This window comes from Trachurus trachurus, assembly GCF_905171665.1.
Source record: "Trachurus trachurus genome assembly, chromosome: 1".
NCBI classification, from domain to species: Eukaryota; Metazoa; Chordata; class Actinopteri; order Carangiformes; family Carangidae; genus Trachurus; species Trachurus trachurus.
In genome coordinates, this window is record NC_139891.1 from 17,436,346 (window position 1) to 17,458,110 (window position 21,765).

Below are 21,765 nucleotides of genomic sequence, written 5' to 3' on the forward strand. Positions count from 1 at the left end.
TATAAGTGAATATGAACTTGTTTTCTTTGTATTTTTCAAGATCTGGGAACACTGCAATGACAATATTTTAATTTCGAATTTGGGAGAAATGTTGTCAGTAGTTTATAGAATAAAACAAAAAGTGTTAATTTTACGCACACACCTTTAAATAGTAAAAGCAGAGAAACTGATTATTTTGGTCTCTTTTTTCCAGAGTTGCATATCACATCATATGTGAGAAAGACTGGGGCTACCTGTGATGTGACATGTAACAGCTGTCAAGTCAGTTCTGTTCATGTTGTGTGAAATCTCAACAGAAGAATCCAAAGGCACTTGTCAAACAGAGGTCTTGACCTTCTCTTTAAAGGAGCATTATCGCAAATCCAAATTCTTAATTCGGCCACTAGATGGAGCCAGGCGGAGCTTATCAGATATAAACAAGTGGGCAGCTGTCAGAGAGAGAGAGCAGCCTCGTTTAGTCCCCCCCCCCTCCTCCCCCCTCCTCCTCCCTCACCAGGCTGAATGAACGTGCAATCGCGGGAAAAAGAAAACTTGCTAGTGGAAGCGGCAGCTCTATGTCGCGCACAACCACAATAACGACAACAACAGCAACTGCAACTTCCTCCTCCTTAATAACGCTGAGAGGACAGCTGAAGAAAGACACGGGACGTGGAGACAAAGTGTTCAACCGAGCGATTCAGTGACTGTAAGCAGCCTGACACTGCTACATTACTATTTACTGTTGCATTTTTCCGGTTCAGAGGTCGGATTTGCGAGTTCCGAGTGCAATTGAACGCAGCAAGCGCCGGGCCGGCTTGGATCATAACAAAGACAAATTCTGCATTTGCCCCACGGACACTATACTGTTGGCGATTTTTTTTGTAAATTTAGTTATGGCTCCCCCCGACCCATCTTTTGCATATTTCAGCTTATTTTATGCTATTACTGCTGTATTTGCGATAATGCTCCTTTAATTCTCTCGAGTTTTTACAGAGACCCAGCGGTTCCCATCAAGTTTTTACACCCTGGTCTAAAACCTGAGTCTAAAAATGAGTCCATTCTGAATTGTGATTGTGAAGACACTGACATACAACTTCACATAACTCACCTGCCCTTTGTGTTACTCTCAAAGTTGTGTAGAAGTCAAGGTCCTTTTGCCTGTGAAGCCTTTTGGAGTCATGGACAGTAACTTGGGCCAATTGGTAAATATCTTTGTTGGGAGATGTGTTGTTTCCATTTAGCATTCTTCTTTCCTCTGCGTAAATATTTTTTCCAGGAATCTTTTTTAGACAAACTTGATTAAACAAAGGTCAAATAGAAATTTCAAGAAATATCACAAAGAAAGAGGTAAAACATCCAAATTATTTGAGGTGCCAAAGTTCAGACTCTTCACTGATGTTACTTCTTCACACACACAAACTTCGATAAACAATAGGAATCCCTGCATGGTTCCACTTGAAGGTTTTATCTTCTTTTTATCTTTAAAAAAAAAACTACCTCTATTTTCTATGATTTATGATGAATGTAAAATATTTTCACACAGAGCCATCAACAAGGTGAATATAAAAACAAACTCGGGAGCTGCAAGCAAATACAGATGTGTGTTGTGCAGAGAGCTTTGCTGGATGTGTTCACAGTAAAACTCTAATAAGCTCTGAAACTATGAATTTGCATCATTTAAATATAAAAGCTTTGCAGGTAGAGGTAAATTTAGTTCTAAAGGACCTTGGCATTGGATAAATTCCTCTCTCTCTCTCTCTCTCTCTCTCTCTCTCTCTCTCTCTCTCTCTCTCTCTCTATCTCTCTCTCTCTCTCTCTCTCTCTCTCTCTCTCTCTCTCTCTCTCATCATTAAATGTTGGAGCTTTTAGAGAGATTGGGCTTTTCATATGTTCCACCACATTGAGATTGAAAAAAAGAAAGTCACAGTGATTTAGAGAACAAAGGACAAGTTGCTGTTTTCCCATCTGTCCAGAAGATGGTAGTAAAGGAACAAATCACCCCATCATAATTACTACTATAGATCATAACTTTATAGAGGCCTTATGAAAGTAAAGCTTGATATTTGCTCACTTAAAGCGGTTCTGCCAGTCACTCAGATTACAGACTGCAGTCCTACCTACACAAAACTTGACATTTAATGGACATTTAATGACATTTAATCATGCATCCCTGCTGAAGAGGGAACGTTTTGATTCTCCTCAGGGGTCGACGGCAATTACAGAAGACATGCAAATAAAGGCTGCAAGAAATATCACAAAGATATTGAGGAATGGCTCAGTCATATGGATAATAAAACAATTATTGGTGCTGTATTGATCGATTTCAGTGCAGCATTTGATGTAATTGATCATAAGCTTCTACTAGCAAAACTATGTGCTTATGGGTTCAATGTCAATGCCATGGGCTCGGTAAAGAGCTTCCTACATTCTATAATGCAATGTGTATTTTAATGGTAACTTTTCCTCCCTGAAGGCTTTTATTTTTGTTGTTAGACATTTTTGTAGACATCTTGTGGAATTACACAGCGGAGTTGCCTCGGTCCTTTTCTATTTTTACTAATGATTTGCCATTGGTTTTGATAAAGCAACCATGACTATGTATGCGGACGATTCCACTGTGCATGCTGTGGCGGACACAGTTATAGTGAACTTAATGGTCTCCTTCAGAGGGAACTTTACTTTGTCTCTGAATGGGTCGAGACTCGAAAGCAATATAGACTTGTTTTTAATATAACAAAAACTAAATGCATTGCCTTCTGTTCTAACTCCATGCTTAGGAGGAATCATCATTTTTCTTATACATCAAGGACACAGCTCTTGAGCAAGTCCATAAAGTCAAACTCTTAGGACTGACTATTGATGAGAAACTATCTTGGACTACACATATTGATAATATAGCCTAGTTGTCAAAATGGGTAGAGCCATTTCAGTAATTAAAAGATGTTCTTTGTACTTGGATAATCACACCATGAAACTTGTAACTCAGGCACATGGTAGCCTACTACTTACTCACCTTGACTACTGTATGAATCAAATCAAATCAAATCAAATCAAATCAAATCAAATCAAATCAAATCAAATCAAATCAAATCAAATCAAATCAAAGGGAAGTAGTAGAGTTTAAGTTCTGAAACAGCTGAGATATGGATAAAAAAAAAATCACACCTCCACATGAACAGATGGTCAGCACTGGTGTACGAACACAATGTAGGCTATATGTTGGGGTGGGGGGTATAGATAGATAGATAGATAGATAGATAGATAGATAGATAGATAGATAGATAGATAGATAGATAGATAGATAGATAGATAGATAGATAGATAGATAGATAATCTTTTATTACGGACTCAGGTCCATTATGGGGAGACAATACAAAAACACATACAATACAAGATAAAAAGCACCATCATAAATTTAAAACACATACAGACACCTGTTCCAGTGTCTCCAAAGACCTGACAAGTATTTTGTATCACTGTGTGTAGCTAGTGCAGCTATGATGCTATTGCTTGACTGGTTAAGTCGACACCTGAACCTGTACATGTAATTTCTTAAAAGAGCATGAAAGGTAGATACATTGCAAGATACAAACATATGACTCGCGCTTGTCCATCTTGGGCGCCTAAGTAATATTCGAAATGCATCATTGTAAGCTACCAACAGTTTTCTCATTTTTGCAGCACTGTACTTGCACCACAAGTGTGCTGTACAGTGTAGTACAATATGATCTAAACAAGGCTATCTTTACATCCTCTGTACACTTATTGAATTTCCTTTTAAGCATATTGGCCTGCGCATAGAGTTTAAAACACTGACGTTGAACGTCATCATAATTAATTAACTTTTTTCACAACACCAAGTGCTTGACCAGCTAAGAAAAATGAGGGGAATTGTGTATTCCTATCCTCCTTTGTTTTTACAATCATAATCACACTTTTTGCTGAATTAAACACAATATCAAACTGCATACTATAACAAGAACAGATTCTCAGCAGTTGCTGTAGCCCAACACTAGAGGGCGATATAATGACCAAGTCATCAGCATAAACCAAGTGATTAATGAGTCTGTCTCCCACTATACATCCAGTCCTGCACTGGTTCAACTGTCTAGACAGATCATCCAAATACAGATTGAAGAGGACAGGTGATAGGATTCCTCCTTGTCTCACACCATTAGCTACAAGGAAGGGTGCAGATAAACTTGTACCCCATCTAACATGCATATTTTGATGTACATACCAATAGTGCAATATTCTAATCATGTACGGTGGAACACCGCGCTCCTGCAATTTGACAAACAGTTTTCCATGATTGACTTTGTCAAAGGCTTTGGATGCATCCAGGAAACATAAAAACATTGTACTATTTTTTTGTTCTATACACACTAACCATCTCTTTCAATGCATAAATGCACAAATCTGTGCTGTGTTTACTTTTGAAACCAAACTGGTTATCTGTGGTGATTACATATTGTTGGAGTCTATCCAGGAGAACTTGTTCCAGTACTTTGGAAAGTACACTGGCCAGCGCGATGGGTCTATAGTTTTCTATGCTAGATATCTTTCCAGTTTTGTCTTTGATGACAGGAACTAAGACTACAGCCATCATGGAATCTGGTAGTACACCATGCATTAGCAGTCCAGTGAAACATAGAGCAATTAACACTGATACTCTGCTGCTAGCGTATTTTAGATGTTCTGCTGCTATTTGGTCAAGGCCACATGCTTTATTCAATGACAATTTCTCTATGGCATAACACACATCATCTGGTCTGATAGTCACACCATCATGATGGGGAACATCTCCAACAGTAAAAGTATCGCTCTTAACACAATTAAAAATGTCACAATAATGCTTCCTCCACAGTTCAGCGATATTCTCAGATCCAGTGATACCAGAGATACTAGATGGTAAAGGCATCTTGCTGTTATTAATTGCTTTAACTTCTTTCCAGAATTCATATGTCTTATTTTGTTGAAGCTTTTTGGCCATTGAATTAGCCCTCATTGCTTCCTCATTTCTTTTTATAAATCGCACAGCATATTTGAATCTGGCATTTGCTATTTTCTTTCTTTCACACTCTGGACCGTGCCTTACTTTTCCTGATGTTACCCAGTTACTGAAAGCTTCTTTGGCTTCTGCATGTAATTCACGTACATATTCATTCCACCCAGGCCTTATATTATGTTTAACCTTTTTTTGGCGGAAACATTTACTGTCATTGACAAGACAATTCACAATTGTGTCATACATAGTACACAGCTCCTTATTGTGCTTTTGGCTCTTACAGTTAATATTACCACATAGTATAGCCTCAACAGGTAGATCAATATTACTAAGGCTATAGTCAGTCAGTGACCTATAATGTCTGAGGTCAGCGTCTGTGAGGCTCATCCAGTCTAATCTCTCACTCCGCTCAGAGTTATTAATACTGTTACATACAGGTAAATTTCCAACATTTAACATCATGGAGACGGGAATGTGGTCTGTTGTCGCTTAGATGACATGATCACCACAGTATCCAGGGTTTAGCCACTGGGGATTCAAACAAAAGAAATGATAACTGTGGTAGAGGGCCAAGGGTCGGAGCCAGAAACTCTGTCTCTGTCTTTAATCATATACCTTCGACAGAATAGGTTTTCATCGACCTGGTGGGCAGCATGAGTCAGATGTCTGTAAATGCCAGTCGCTTTTCAATTTCTATTACTGAATGCATTTCAGAGAAAGAAGCATCTCGATTTGAACCCCACCAGGACGAGTGTGTAATCTTTACTTAGACTTCTTACCCCCTCCCCTCCTTTATGTCAGTAAATCAGTTTGTTTTTTGTGTGATATGGCTTTGGTTTGGATCTGACCAGGGAATCTCTTGATGCGTGCTGGAGCGAGCTCTAGAATGATCTCCATGATCCTAAGCAGGCTAAACTGGTTAAGAGCACTGACTGGCTGCTGGGTTAGGTGCATGACCACAGACATCATCTGACACTTATCTTGTTTCGGGTAGAATAGAAGAATTGGAAATGTGTCAGAATCATCTGACTTAGAAAACAAGACATTTATCAGATACTACAGTGCACTGTATTTAACTGTTATTATAGGCTGTGGTTAAAAAGCTAATTGATCAGTCCTGGTTGAATTCACAGACCAATGGATGTGAACTTTCAGTTCCATGAATTATTTCTGATTAAAACCATTGGATAATTGATTAAATAACTGTCAATGTGATCATGAAATAGAAAGGCTATTCCCATCCCCCATGTGCTATGCATACTTCACTTAAATTTCCTGAAAACCTGAACCACCAGGGCCTTCAGAAAAGTTTTTCAAAGCTTGGTCCCCGGTCTCAGAAGCTTCAGAGCGGCTATGCTTCACTGACTTGACAGTCCTGCAGGCTCTGAGTGGATTCTCCTCACCTCCACTGTGGCTTCAGATTAGTGCTAAACAGCAGAAGTGGATGTACTTACCGTATAGCAGGAAAAAATACATTACAGCAAGTGTTTACTCCTTTCTCCTATCCCCACAGTCATTTGAGAGATATCATCATACTGTTGTATTTCTGAGTCTCTGTGGTTATGTTGTTGTGCTTTAACATTCAGCTTTTACACTCTGTTTTCCAATGCATCCAACTGGAACAAAAACACAATTAAATGTTTGTGATTTCCTGCTACTGATAAGAGACCCTCGGAGGGTCCTGTGTGTGACCTGAACTCACACACTCTCAGATTCCATAGGCTGAAGCTGTGTTAATTAGCTGTTCTGTTTACTGCAGTTTCCTCAGTACAGCTATACCCTTTCCTTCTCAGGAGAGAGACTGTGGTCAAAGGAGATTATACGTAACAATGTAAGCTGTTTAAAGAAGTTCAGACAACTCACGATTAAAAATGTTTATTGCAGCTTCATTTGTATTTGGCTATTAGGATTTCATTAAAGTACTGTATATGGGAGTGATGGATGACCATCTTAACCCGGATGCTGGGGCGGTGGTGGGGCAGAAAATAGGGTAGCGCTGTGAGATGCTGCTGTGTCATAGACAAGCAAAGAGGACGATGGGTATAGGTCACCCACCTTAAATAGACCGCCAAATTGGAGGGGTGTGTATGATGTCATGTGAGTGATGCAGCGCAGCTCGAGTTGGCTGCCTGAACTAGCTTTGCAGGCTTTGCTCCATTTGTGAAAATTTGATTTGTGAATCCTGATGTGGATTCCTACGGGATACAAGTGGTAGTTAGACCAATGTGAAAGAAATTATGAAACTTTTATTCCTCAAGATAAAAGCAGAGACTGGATGAGACCACTAATTGGTTAGTTTATGACGAATGACAGAATGAAGTTCAAGCTACGCTCTGCTCTGTAAATATAATCTCAGAGACGTGGCTTCTCCAAGGTACTGTACATTCTCCTTCTAGCAATATCTTTATCCACTGACATAGAAATATAAGAATATAACGCAATTTGCTCTCCATTGTCATATCAAACAATATCTGAACCTGTTTGCCGTCTTTATATAAAATTAATGAGTCAAGGCTGTGAGTCATAGTCCAGAGGATGAGTTGTTAATTTTACTATTGAGCGAGACGGAGAGTAAATAGTCTCACTGAGTTTTGTTGAATAAACTGTGGTTACATTAACTAGACAGGAGACAAGAAAAATCTATATCCATGCAGACATGTTATTCTCAATGAATGCAGATTCCCCACTGACTTAATTAAATGTTGATTAATCCTGTGTGTGTTAAATTAACAGAAAACCGACAGGCACAGTTGGTTAACATGTAGTGAAGCATTTATAGCAGCTAAATATTCACATAGAAGTCAGGGGAGAGCAAAAACAGAGTTCACTTATTATTTATTGCAGGTTCAGGTTCAGCTGCTATAACACACAGCATGTGCAGAGTCTAGCTGATGACTTTTTTCAGAGCTTTCCCCAATGATGGTGCTTTTTAATGAGAGGCATTTGAGAGTGAACATTTGTGCTTTATCTGTACCAACTTCTGTCTTGCAGACCTGAAAGTGCATGGAGCAGTGCCTCCTCCACAGGCGGCAACTATACGACAGAGATAGAATTGCACCAAGCCTAATGACTCTTGTTTCTACCAGCGAGGCTCCTCTTTGTCCTCTTGCTGTCAGGGCTGCATTTTTTCACCACAGACACCACACCACAGACTTTATTCTCCCTCTTGCTCAATCAACTGCCAGCCAATTATGTTAGTGTACAGTAAATGTAATTGCTGAGTGAAAACAATTCCTAGCTGTGATATTATGAAAACTATCCATCTGAAAAATCATTAGTCCGGCTCTGGCACATTGTGTTTGTGTCAGTACACTGCAGTGCTGCGTCACTATAGTAAAATGTGTGTTTTCACAAACACATCAAACAGCTCTGTTTGTTCCCCACAATACACCTGTGCTTCTTTGACCTTAAATCTCTGCCTAATAAACCCTGCGAGTGCTGCTGATTAGAGAAAATGCCTTAAAGTAAACCAATGAAATAATGATTATTCCAACTTGCCCTTTCCTTCTACAGATATTATGTTAGAGCGATCTTCATGAAATTACAGCAAAGGTAATTGGCTGTGTCTCATTTTCAAAGCAAAGATGTTTTTCTTGCTTGTTGCTCATTTTTATACTGTTCAGAAAGACTTGTAACATGTATTGATGCACCAGGCAAATTGTTGTGTTTATTCTGACGGACAAAGACGTCTCCCGCTTATGAACTGTATGGATGAATTTTAGCGGTACTGGTTGGTATTCGTTTTTAACTTGCATAGATACTACACAGATACTAATTTGGATATATTATAGTAATATCAATCTTCTCATCAAAAAAGCGTAAGCCAGAATCACACTTAACAGTTTATTTAGAAAGCTGGTGTCTATTGGACATCTGCAGTCCACATACTATAACTTCTATACACTGAACTGATTCACATGCTGGTACACCATGACAATGAATAAATTGTTCACATTTAGTGATTACATTAAATCGACTAGAAAAATAAATGGTTGTCTGCAGGGGAAACGGCTGCATGTCTACATTAACATGGACAAGAGACAATTTCTGCTGCTAACTCTCCAAACATACATACATGGTCCTGCTTTCTTGAAGCTATTATGTTTATTATTAATAGGTCTACATATGCCGCAAACAACAGAGTATTATTATTTATACACATACAAACAACCTGAAGGCATCATTCATAGACATAGACATGCGTCAAGAAGAAAATGCAATGCTCAAGTCCATCCATCCATCCATCCATCCATCCATCCATCCATCCATCCATCCATCCATCCATCCATCCATCCATCCATCCATCCATCCATCCATCCATCCATCCATCCATCCATCCATCCATCCATCCATCCATCCATCCATCCATCCATCGTATATACTGCTTATCCATTCAGGGGCATGTGGGCTGGAGCCAGTCTCAACTGACATGGGGTGAGGGCAGACAAACAAACACTGCACATCTCTCCCATCCACAGCCATAGGCAATTTAAGGTCATTTCTTTGTGCATGTCTCATGTGAGGAAGCTGCAGAACCTGGAGAAAACCCAAACAGGAACAGAGAGAACATTCAAACTCCACCCAGAAAGGCCACGGGCCTGGGAATTGAACCCAGAAAAACTGTGCTTACCACTGTACTACCATGCCGTAACTGCACAAATTCAGCCACATAAAAAAGCTTCAATACCAAAATTACAAAAAAACAAACAAACCATTCCTTCAAAACATGCAAACAATGATCAGGATTCAACAACATTTCTTTTTCCTGGTGAAAACAGTCGCTACACACATGTTAGTAACACCATTTAGCACACACAGCCATAACTGTGGCAGTGAGTAGAATGATAAGATTTTTTTTTAAATCAAATTATTGGTTCTTTACCTCCATCTCTCTCCATCACTACAACTATTTGCCTGTTTCAGTGAGTACTATAGTACAATGTGGCCACATTGTTGTTGTTTCTATTGAGTCCTGTCTGTACTCTCAGCCTTTTAAGTGGTTACACTAGGATTGCTCTTTTGATTTTCTTTTAATTGGCTAAACAACAACAACAACAACAAAGGAATGAGGACATTTACGCCATCACTTTTCTACAGTTATTGACCTAAGCAAAATTACAGGCCATGAAGAAAACTGTGTTTTAAAAGAACAAGGCCGTCCAACTAATGTTTCTACATACACTGAATGACACAGAATAAGGTGAAGAGTGACAAAAGCTGAAATAACTGTCCCTAAATGTAAGGAGTAAAATGAAGACACTGGCTCCATTTGAACCCCTCCTGAGTTTGTGTGATGTGGCATCCCAGTGCCAAGAATGGCAGGTGACCAAACCCAACATTGCGATAGAGTCTGAATAGGGAGAATAAGGACTAATTTGTGCAGTGTAAGAGTCTTATGGAATCATCAGCTGCCTCACTGATTAAATGTTAAAACTCTTCATCAACCATTTTCTTCCACTGACTAATCATTGCCTCAATTAACACATACGGGGTGATGATACCTTCTCCAGTCAGGAATTTGTGGCTTTGGCTTGCCTGAAGATCTTAGCTTAGCAAAAGTTTTATAGAGAGACAGAGTCTGTGATATTTTCTTCGTTTTTATTGTGTGTACTTGGTGTTTACTTTATGTTTGGGTCATGCTGGCTCTCACTGTTCTCCTATTTTCAATCTGCTTTGTATGAGGTGATTTCAGCTTTTTACCTGCAACTTCCAGTGAAACTGCTCTTATTTAAATGTTGTTCTGTTGTAACAGTGACTTGAGGTGGCACATTAAGACCATAGGTTTTACAGGAGACATTCCCAAGAAGATGGTCTCCTAATCCTGAGATATGTGTAAGGATTAGTCAAGAACTAAATTAGTTGTAAAAGGCAGTATTATGTGAATGTTTACAGCCAATTTCAAGCTGAAAAATCGACATAAATGTGCTGTAGCTCCAGTCTTGACCCTTAAACGAAGCATTAACCCTGAAGGAGTTTTCATCGTCTTGACAGACAAAATGTCCCAACTCAAGAGTTAAATCAGTCCTCACATAGGTATTAGAGAAAGGGCACACACAAACACTCAGTATATCATAGTCACTTTATAGCTCAGTGCCGTCTCTACAGAGCGAGGGGGGTAGAGTCAACTGACTGATTTAAGTGAACTCCTACTGTGCTGGAGATGGAGGGAAGAGGAGTGCTGTCACTTGCTGCCCACCAGAAAATGTTGCTAAGTTTACACTGCAAAAGCCAGGAAACCAAATCCATTAGTTTAAAAAGCAAAGAGACAGTGATGGACCCAAATTGTCAGATCTGATTTTAAAACTTGCTGAGGATTGTTCTTAGTCATAGCTGCATCTCTTTCAAAAATTAATGTCTACGAGAGGAAGACTTAAGTCTCCTCATCGCCTGAAGGTACTGACTCTTCTGGGATGCAGTCGTCTTAGATTCTCAATCTTATCCAGTTTAATCATTCTGCAACCACTCCTATCATATAAAGGTGGAAGAAACTACTCATTTAATTGCAGGAAGTTAAAAACTCCCCAGTCAGAGTTGAAATTCATTGAAAACTGACCCCAGGTCATCCATGCTGACTCTCCTTATGAATTATACAACAGAGGCCAAAGGCACAAATCAAACTAACCAGCTAACAAAAACTTATTTAACTTCTTACTTTTAAAAACGTGTTGGCTGAACTTAAGTAATCATACACGAAGTGAATACCAAACTCCAGGCTGTTTGCTGTTTACACAGCAATGCACACTATCCATCCAACACCACTCATCCATGCAGGATAGCTGGGGGACTGGAGCCAATCCCAGCTGACAGGTTCACCCTGGACATGAGGTTGTGTGCACTCTGTATTGAGACATCTTATTTTATTTTGCTATATACTGAATGCTTTTTACATTTGAGGAGTGTGTACAACAGTTATCTGGGCACTATCAGTGATGAAAAGGTGATACTATGTGTAAAAAAGCCCACCAGTGCTCGTATTTACTGCAAGCTTGAATGTTCTGACATCAGTGAGACTTTCATGAAAAATGTTTTATTATGTTTCATCAAATCTGTCCTGACATTCAACTTTGTTAGCTGGTAGGTTTACTCAACCTCAAGGATAAAAACACACTAATAGCTACAGTGAAGCTATGTTGTAAAATTGCAAGCACAGCCCTGAGAGCTGTCCCAAGTTTATAAGCTAAGGATCGTATTTAAATGTTATGTGTTTCTTTATTGTTTTTTGAGGTTTTGCTTGCAACTTATGGGAATAATAAAGATTACCTTGACTTGAAAATTGTATATATTAATATCTCTACATAAATACATACAAATATATTTGTATATAGCTATTTTACTGATTTTAATATTTCTTGTGCTCTTGCATGTCCTTTGTATAAAATAATCCTTGAAGCCTTAACAACCCAGAGCCATTTTATGGTCTGATGTTAGTTTATTACTTAAATACAATGAAATATCATGCACAGCAGGTGCTTTCTGCAAATGTGCCTTTGACATTAACTGCATGAGACTTCACCACAGGGCAGTTTCCCTGCAGGTAAATATGTCTTCACTTAATTGTAAATCCTTTATTGGGAATATCTCATTAGGATGCACTCGCCCATCTTGTCCTCAAAGGAGTCCTGAACAAAAATAATACAATTCTAATAAAACAATCTAGACACAACCTCTTAGAAAACATGTGTAGTACCTGAATAATTACATGACATATGGGCCCACGCAGAGCACAATAAAGGATCTATTAGTACTAGTGATAGTATAATCGTAACAGTATTATTATCATTGCTGAGGAAGACAGGACATTCCTGAAGACGTGGAATGGATTTTATTATAGATTAGAAATTCTCTGGTAGATTATTTCCAGTGTGAGAAAGCTTTAAGCATAGAGGCCTGTTCACCTGTTCCGCCTTGAGAGATTTTGAGCTGGATATTTGAGCCTGACATTTGGATAACTTCACCTGGAGAAACATTTTGTTTACACAGGGGTCACGATTAACAACTCGGAGTCATCACACAGATGCGAAAGAGTTGCTCGAAAATCCCTCAAATACACATACGAGTGTTCTGTGGGTAGTGACGGCAGAAAGAAACTGTGGCGTGGGTTTAGTTGAACTGCTGCCCTTTCTCTTCTATGCAGAATTTGAAGACATGAAAGACATGAAAGATCAGTATTTATCTATTCAGAGCAAGCTATCCTTGGACCGGCAGCATCCTGTCATCTAAAAGTATGTTTGACAAAATAAGTGGAGGGATGATGAACATCAGCTATATAAATATGTCTGTAAATATAATAACATGTAAATATGTCTTGGGCAGTTGAGCAGCAAAACAGGCATCACCTTGACATGTGCAGATGGTGATAGACTTCCACTAATTTCAGTAAAAACAGTTAAATAAATGGTAAAATGCTGTTGCTATACATATTGAAATAACTATAGCAGAATAATTTCTTAAATCAGATTTCTGTTGAAATGTTAGAGAAGACAAGACTGAAGAGATTCTCATTTTGTTTGACTGCTATTCAAACATGACACCTGACAGTTTTTTTTAAAAGTATATTTTATTTATAGTATTTTGCCTTTATTCAATAGTGCGAGGAGAGAGACAGGAAATAGGGAGAGAGGGAGAGAGAGGGGGAATGACAAGCAGCAAAGGGCCGCCTGAGTCGCGATTCAATACACGGCCGGCTGCAGCGAGGACTATAGCCTTTGTATATGAGGCGCCGCTCTACCAACTGAGCTAAACGACGCCCTGACACCTGACAGTTTTAATGAGACATGATGAGCCGACTTACTGACATCAGCTGTGTTGACGTCCATTGTGACAGAAGCTATTAAAAGCCTCAGCTATAAACTACTTCGTGTTGCATTGTGTTTCTTACAGTCATCTGACATTCTCTAATCACGATTTTCTAATATTATCCCAAGGATAAGCTTTGTGACCGTTTGTTAATCCTTGACCCTGATTTTATTCTGCAAAGCGCTCTATTAGTAGCATATCTTCATTCTGTGACTATATTCTGGCTTCAACAGAGGTTTGCCAATGTGGGCTGACTTCCCACAGAAAAAGTTACATTTCATGATGGCATTCACACCGGTCCTTCAGAGGATTCATATTCAAGGTACATACAGTACAAATAGGTATTTAGCGTAACCACACACCACTCAGAGGTCAGAGCAACTGTCTTTATAAATCTACCGTACTATAGTGAATCTCAAGGATTTCTGCAACAAAATCACAACTAAATGTGTTCAAAGGTAAAATGTGGGATTATACTTGAATACTTATTATATAATATTTGTGTTCCAACCTTGTTCTATTCATCTAAGTATATTGGCCTTGTATTCCAACAGAGTCAGCAGTCACTGAAAAAACATTTAACCTGTAAACTGCGAAGCTTTCACAAATTCAGAAGGCTGCTTAAGGTATGCACTCTGGTTCATTGGAATAAAAGAGTTACAAAAGCAGCTAAATAAAGAAAAAAATGATGAGATTCTTGAAGGGAAAAAAAGAAAACTGAGCAGAACAGGCTATATCTACCACACAAAAGCTGGAAAGAAAAGCAGGATGGTGGATCAGATCTTCAAAGATCAATGATGCAGAACAAAATAACTTCAAGGACGCAGCCTTCGTTTATTATCTCGACTTTCAACAAAGCTTTGTTTTTCAAGGAAACATGCAGGAGATTCAATGTATTCAGCTTCTTTAATATAAAGTCTTCATGCTTGTCATGTAAGAAACCTTATACTGTATCTGTGAGTTCTGGACTGTTGGTTGGACCAAAGAAAGGTGGATCGCTCAAACTCATAAAAGGCAGATTAATCAATAATGACATAACAATGGCCATAATGTAAAAAAAAACAGAAGTAGTGAGAATTGATTTGCATTTTTGATTGCGTTCATGACGCTGCCACCACATTGACACAGTCCTCCGCCATCTCAAACAGGAAGTGGTGCGGACCACTGCGACGGGCCACCTGACCAGCCGTCTCGCTGCTGCTGCTCTGGAGCGCCGGCCTCAGGTGTCGTTGGGAGAGGAGCAGCTCTAAAGTGTGTGCAGAGTCTGTTCTTGTGGAGCTGGTGCGGGAGGCAGCCAGGTGTAGGGGTGTGAGCCCACCATTGGTCTGTCCATTCAGGTCAGCTCCGTGCTGCAGGAGCACACTCACCACGGTGACGCGGCTCCAGCAGCAGGCGCTGTGAAGGGGCGTCCAGCCGTCCATGGTGCGAGGGTTGACTTTAGAGCCGGCAGCGAGTAAGGCAGACACAACCTCGACATGGCCGCTGTATGCTGCGCGGTGCAGTGGAGTGTAACCGTCCTCATCACAGCAGTGCACCAGCAAAGGATCAGTCGTTAACAACCTGTGGACTGTTGGAAGCTGGAGGAAAAACACAGATATGCTCTGGGTGAGGAAATGACGAACCTACTACTTGGAATTGTTCACTCATCACTCTGATAATTTTAATCCCGTCCGAACCATTCATGTGAGTAATTTCTTTCCTGTCTGTGATTTAAAAATCCCAGACTGCAGTATCTTCTATTCTGAGAAAATTCTGTGCTCGTCCACTCGCGCACATTCATCAGTAATTCTAAAGCAAATTTTCCTCATTCATTGCCCTACTGACTGACACTGCTAAATCTGACCATCTCAAAGCGAGGCAGACCTGAACCTTTGCTGGAAGTAGTAAAGACGTAAAAAAAATAAAAAACGTAAACTACACTGATCTTCATCAGACATATGGACACTTAAATGTGATCTCAATAACACCTGGCCACTAGTGTTGCTTTAGTGTTTGGTGTCTGATTTCTGTGACAGAAGCCCTAACTGAGTTATACCAACATGAGTCAATGATGAAAAGTAATTAGCCAGCTGGTTGCTATGGATATATCCCCATGCATAATCTAAACTGTTGCTCAGAAACTCAGTTTCAAGTCACATGAATAGTGTCATCACTCACGTCTGAGTTATATCTATTGCTTGTCTCGTCTGTGGCTCCCTGGTGGTGGAACCAGCCAAAGCTATCAGAGCACGGGAGCATGGGACGTTCACCTTTATCTCGGAGAATCTCTTGAAGACTCATCTCCTCTGAGAGCACTTGCTCGCCCGTCGCCTCTAACACCCTAACAAGCCAAATAAACACATACTGTTCCTCCTAACACTCCTAATCTCTTTACGTTTATTGAATAGATGTCATACTCAGTAGTTGTACAATGGTGTCTCACTGCACTGATGCTTGGCTCAATGTCAAATGTGCAATCAAGTTTGCACACGTTTTTACACATGCAAATCTTTAGGCCCTTAGTGTCATCTCTCACTTGTACATTGTTTTGGATAACAACGTCTGACAAAGGAATGAATGTAAATGCATGTACACTGAATTCAACTAGCATGGCCTCAAGGACACACATGCATACACCAGAAACAAGAATTATACACATTTCTACTCAATGCAGAGTCAGTAATTTACAGCATATCAACAGGAGTAATACAGTTTTTCTCGATTGCTAAGACACATTTCTCGAAAGCTTCTCTCATTTTCTCTAAACTGTGAACACAAACCCCAATTTTCAAGCTACATTCACAAAACCTCAGACTCTTCTTGCAAAACCAAACTTTCACCTCAAAACAGTTCAATCTGTGCCCAAAACTGAACTCTATTGTCAAATCGTGCCCCGAGTCAATCAAAATTGAAAACACTACTGAGCAGCCACTAAACACTACATAGAAAAATAGAAAACACAATGCTCAGCACATGAAGCTGTAGAAATAAATGTTTATCGTTCACTGTAGGCTAAATGCATGTTTCAAAACAAAAAACCTGTGCATTTACTGTAGCACTTCTCTCCTTCCCTTTCTTTCACCCTCCTCCTTCCCTCTCCACATCCATTTCACATTCATCCATTTCATCCCTTTTCCTTCCTTCTTATTTTTTCTTCCCAGTTCATCCCTCCCTCCCTCCCTCCCTCATCCTTTCTTCCTTCACCCTGTCGTCTCTCATCTTCTCCTCTCCAAAAAACCTGTGCATTTAGCACTTGTACATAGTACTGTAAAAAAAAAAAAAAAAAAAAAAAAAAGTACAAAAACCAGAAATCTTGTGCGTTTACACGTAGCACTTGTACAGTACAAAGACAAACAGAAATCTTGTGCATTTAGCACCTGTATGCAGTAAGCCTACGTAAAAATAAAGTACAAAAGTACAGAAATGAGAAGTGCATAACTCAGCCACAGCATCATTTCTCTGTACTGGATCAGGCCACAGGACTTAATCCTGAACTGGCTTACAGTATATGTGCCCTCACATCATTGGACATAAGTGTTATCAATTTTGAGTTGTTGTGTTCAACCGGTGAAACTTGTGCTTTACTTGTGTTTGACTTTTGCCACCTGTGCTCAGCATTTTGCAACACAGGTGCATCACAATGAAAATGTGTTGGTAAGATGTGTCTAAACAGGTGAAAAGTGCTGATGGTTTTGCCAAAAGAGTGACTGATTCAATCAGTGGGTTCAGGCAACTGAGAATTTGGTTCAGACAACAGGGTTTAGTGTTTTAGCAACTGAGAAAAACTGTAATAATGAGCAGTAATGTATGCAGTCACAGTATGTGACAAGAACAGGAAGCTCTCATAACAAAAACAAATCTCGAAGCACAGACTGATATGAATGTAATGCATTACAGAAACAACCACACATTATAGATATAAATACTCACATGGAAATAAATAAACAGTTTAGAATAATTTTATATTCTATTATCTTATCTCCATGCAATAAATATGACCAATTTCTGTTAAATTGTGTGTTGAGGCAACTGTTACATGGGAAAACCTATGTACTTTTTCTCACCCATGTGGAGAGTAATTATCTGCAGGGTGCAGTGTTTTGTTCTTTTATGTTAGTGCCACTTAATAAAACTGTCCAAGTGAAAAAGATGCGTTTGTTTTCGATCAACTGTTCTCCTTCTGTGTAATTAATTGTCTCGTGGTGTGCATAGTCACACAGCTTTTTCATTTCCATCCCTAGGCCTAGTTTCTGCCTTTCTTTACAACTGCATGTTGACCTGCAGTAGGGGACAGCCGTGTACTCTCTAGTGTTTCATTCATGGCACATGGGTACATACCAATCTTTTAAAGGTTTCTCATGGATCATAGATAAAAATTGGCACTAAACTCTACTAGTATTGTGAGAGGGCAAAAGATGGGAAACAGGACACTTCTGCTTTGCATAAAATCATTTTTAGTTGCACAAAATAAGTTAGGAATGTTAATGTTAATATACTAAGTTTCTTAATATTGTTAAAATAACTCTAAAAAAACAGGGTTTTTTTTAAACCTTGTTATTGGGCATCAAGACTTCAGTGAGCAATGCTGCGTACTTTATTCATAATCAGCATTCATAGCCGTCAATCTCTCAGAAACATTTATTAAGCTCTAATGGCTCTTTATTAACTGAAATAAACTGATAATATCAGAAAAGCAAGCGCACAAGCAACATCCGAGTTACTGACAGAATTACACAATAATTGCATGTGCTTACACAATCATGTGCTTGACAGTTTATGTGAGGCCGGGAGGGATCATGACTGTCTCTCCCATTGTGACCGAGGAGTTCTGCTTTCAAAACAACCATCATCTTCAATACACTGCGTCAAGATATGACTTTGATGAGTGGCCGTAACAAATACATTTTAAGAAGCAGTGGAAGATTTAGCCTACATTTGGAAGATTTGTATTTTTTTGTCAATCCAATCTACTGTATTACTATTTTCAGTCTTTGTTAGTCTCTCAGTCATATTTAGTTAATCCCAATTGATTGTAATTTAAAAACTTAAACTGTCGTGACACTGAAAGCCAGCAGCTTGATTACCATGTGTGTTTTTCTGCCCTCCGGACCTGACAATTAAATTCTCCCCTGCAATTAAAATTACCAGCTTCCGGAGTAATTCGTTTTTTTTCCCCCCGTGAAACAATCACATTAACTTCATGGCATGGCAGCTCATTGGTCAGCACAATTAGAAGGTCCTACATTCATACATACAACACCAGTGCTTTTCTCTGTGAGTTGGTCTGTCTCTTTGTTTCTGTGTGTCCTGCCAGCTCAAAAGAAGCGCTGAACAAACTGTAATAAGACTGAATGAGCACATCATATTTATATCTATATGCTGAATGGTCATTCCCAGTAAATGGTCATTAAAGTATGATGCAGAGTCTGTCACGTGGCTTTTAATCATCTTTTATGCATTTTTGGGAACAAATCTAGGCTGTTTTTCAGGGGTATTGACCTCTACCTTCAGCCAGTGACAATATTGAATGCAAAGACTGCGTAAAAGTGGGGCCACTGACTGACTGCCCTTCTAGCAGTCATCTCAACCTCCAGCTCAACTTAACCTCTGCTTAACACAGGAGTAGCAAAACAAGTCTTAGTCACTTACGCGATTATGTTCTGCTGCCCACAGTAAGAGCTCTGCTGGTTTGTCTTTGAGAGATTCCTCCTTTTCTAGATACCAGTCCTCACTGTGGCTCGCCTCCTCTTCCTCCTCCTCCTCCTCTTCCTCATCGTCCTTATTCCTGCTACTGGACCACAGGCTGCTGGCACCACGGGGGATCAGATGCCCATGTGTATTCAGAAGCTCAAGCTGATTAAACTCTTCAGGAAACTCCATCACCTTTCTTGGAGAGAGAGAGAGAGAGAGAGAGAGAGGTGGTATTGCTGACTAATATTCTCTATCCAGTGTATTTTTTAAAAAGCATATCAAAGGTAATTTAAAATATTCACTCTGGCCATGAAAAGCTAAACTGCCTCAGGATGCCTTTATTGCTCAGTTCAGTTGTCAGTTGTTACCTTGATTCTGACTACTGGCCTTTCTAAATCTGGTTTTAAAACATTCATCACGTCATTTTTGTTGCCAAATTAGGATTCATTACAAAGAAAAAGGAGAGGGTATGCTCGCACACTTGCTGGTAGCCAGTAGCCACATAAGATTCCTTTATTATACCTTGAGTCTGACGGAGCTGCCTGACAGTTCCTTCTCAGTCCGTTAATGCTGAAGCAGAAATAAGTTTTATGTCAGGAGGAGGATTTAGATTCGTTTAGATGAGAATCGATCTACTGTTTCTCATCAGTCCATCATTTACACTGCCCATCCAAAATAAAGTCACACACTCTAATATTTTGTTGGACTGCCTGTAGCTTTGTTTACGGCATGCATATGTATGTAGCATTGTTTCGATAACCTTCAGCAATGTCACAAGAACATTCATTTCGGTCCAGAGTTGCATTCATTTTTCAAATATTCTCAGTGGGGTTAAGGGCTGAACTCTGTGTTCACATTGGACCACATGGTTCCCCACTATCCTTCCAGTTTTTAATAATGCGTTGGACAGTTCTGAGAAATCTCCTGATGTTTTATTTGCTTGATGCATGCCAATAATTTGATTCACATCTTTCCACTGCTACAGGATGTGTCTTCTGACATGGTTGTTGAAGAAATGAGACTGCATCAGTTAGGGTTAAATAAATTGAAACATAGCTAAAACATAATCATCCATGCAGTAGCCTAATTATCCAATGGGAGGCTCTTTTTTAATAACTAAACTCACTATTTGAGACTTAAAGCAGAAGTAAGTGATATATTTGTGTTAATATAAGTCTTAAATAGTTATATCTTCCAACAGCAATCACTTAGTGTTTGGACCGAAACACGGGTCTCTCAGTCCCTCTGCTCTGCTCTGAGCCGAGGAGAAAACATTTATCGTATCCTACAGTTTTTATCCAATGAGGAGAGAGAACGGCATGCAGGGCTGTGTGTGCAGCAGTAAGTTGTGACTTGAAGCTGTAATTTACGGTTTCAAAAGCCTGCCTGGAACGCAGCATTAGCCAAAACGACCGGGATCGCTTACTTCTGCTTTAATGTCAATATTGAAGCTGTTATGGTGGCACTGTTCAGTGGGTTGTCTCACACAAGCAAAGCAGGTGTAAAAGCAGATATCAGATGTGGATGACTTCTGATAGAACATGTTAGACAGTCAAAAATAATCGGATACAGGCAACAAATCGGAATTGGGCATCAAGGACTCTAGTGTAAAGACAGCCTAAATTCACCTAGTTTTCAAGGTCAGGTTGAATTCACAGCATTGATTGAGCCAGTTGTTGCCTGAATCACTGCCCAACGTTTCTGTATGTTGCTGGTGAAGTTTACACGTTAAACACTGTCGGTTGTAACGGTTTAAGCTGCTATTAATTAGTTGACATTAGCGGTTGAAGCTAACACACACCGAGCAACACGTAACGTTGTCGTATCAGAACAGCATCTACTCCCACTCGGTTACGAAGATTTAACCAACATGCTAACTTAATCGCCTAGAATTCATTGTTATCCCTTACGGTGTCAGTGATTTAACAACTTAAAGGAATAAAGCACAACTGTTTCACCCGTACCTTCTGGTTTTGCCGGTTGTAAACAAACCATGGGCTAGGGTAGCAAAGACCCATGGGATACGTAGTTGTTTTTCAGGTTAGCGTCAGTGATATTTCCCGTCAAAAGACTCAACTACCCATAGATGCTTGCGGTGGTTTTTTTTTTTTTTTAATTCTTTTTCGTGGACGTAATTTTCAGTGGTCAAGATGCGGTATGTGCAGTTTGCTGCCACCTCCTGTCCACCATTAGCATTAAACGACTTTTAAAATGCCCGAGGGAGAAAAAAAACACATCACCAACAGTGAGGTCTATGAAGCGTTGGGTGTGTGTTTATATATCCATTAAAATACTTTTGTTGAGAGGATAGA

The 21,765-nt window shown here is 39.5% G+C and overlaps 1 protein-coding gene across 1 annotated transcript; it reads right to left on the reverse strand.

The window, feature by feature from the left end:
* Positions 1–14,657: 14,657 nt before the first annotated feature.
* ankrd49 (ankyrin repeat domain 49) lies at positions 14,658–21,487 on the reverse strand. Its single transcript, XM_083981228.1, has 3 exons — positions 21,418–21,487; positions 19,412–19,649; positions 14,658–15,360 (listed from the first exon to the last, which is right to left on the reverse strand). The coding sequence occupies exons 2-3, from the start codon at positions 19,640–19,642 to the stop codon at positions 14,884–14,886; spliced, it is 708 nt and encodes a 235-aa protein (XP_083837354.1). The 5' UTR covers positions 19,643–19,649; positions 21,418–21,487; the 3' UTR covers positions 14,658–14,883.
* Positions 21,488–21,765: the final 278 nt, after the last annotated feature.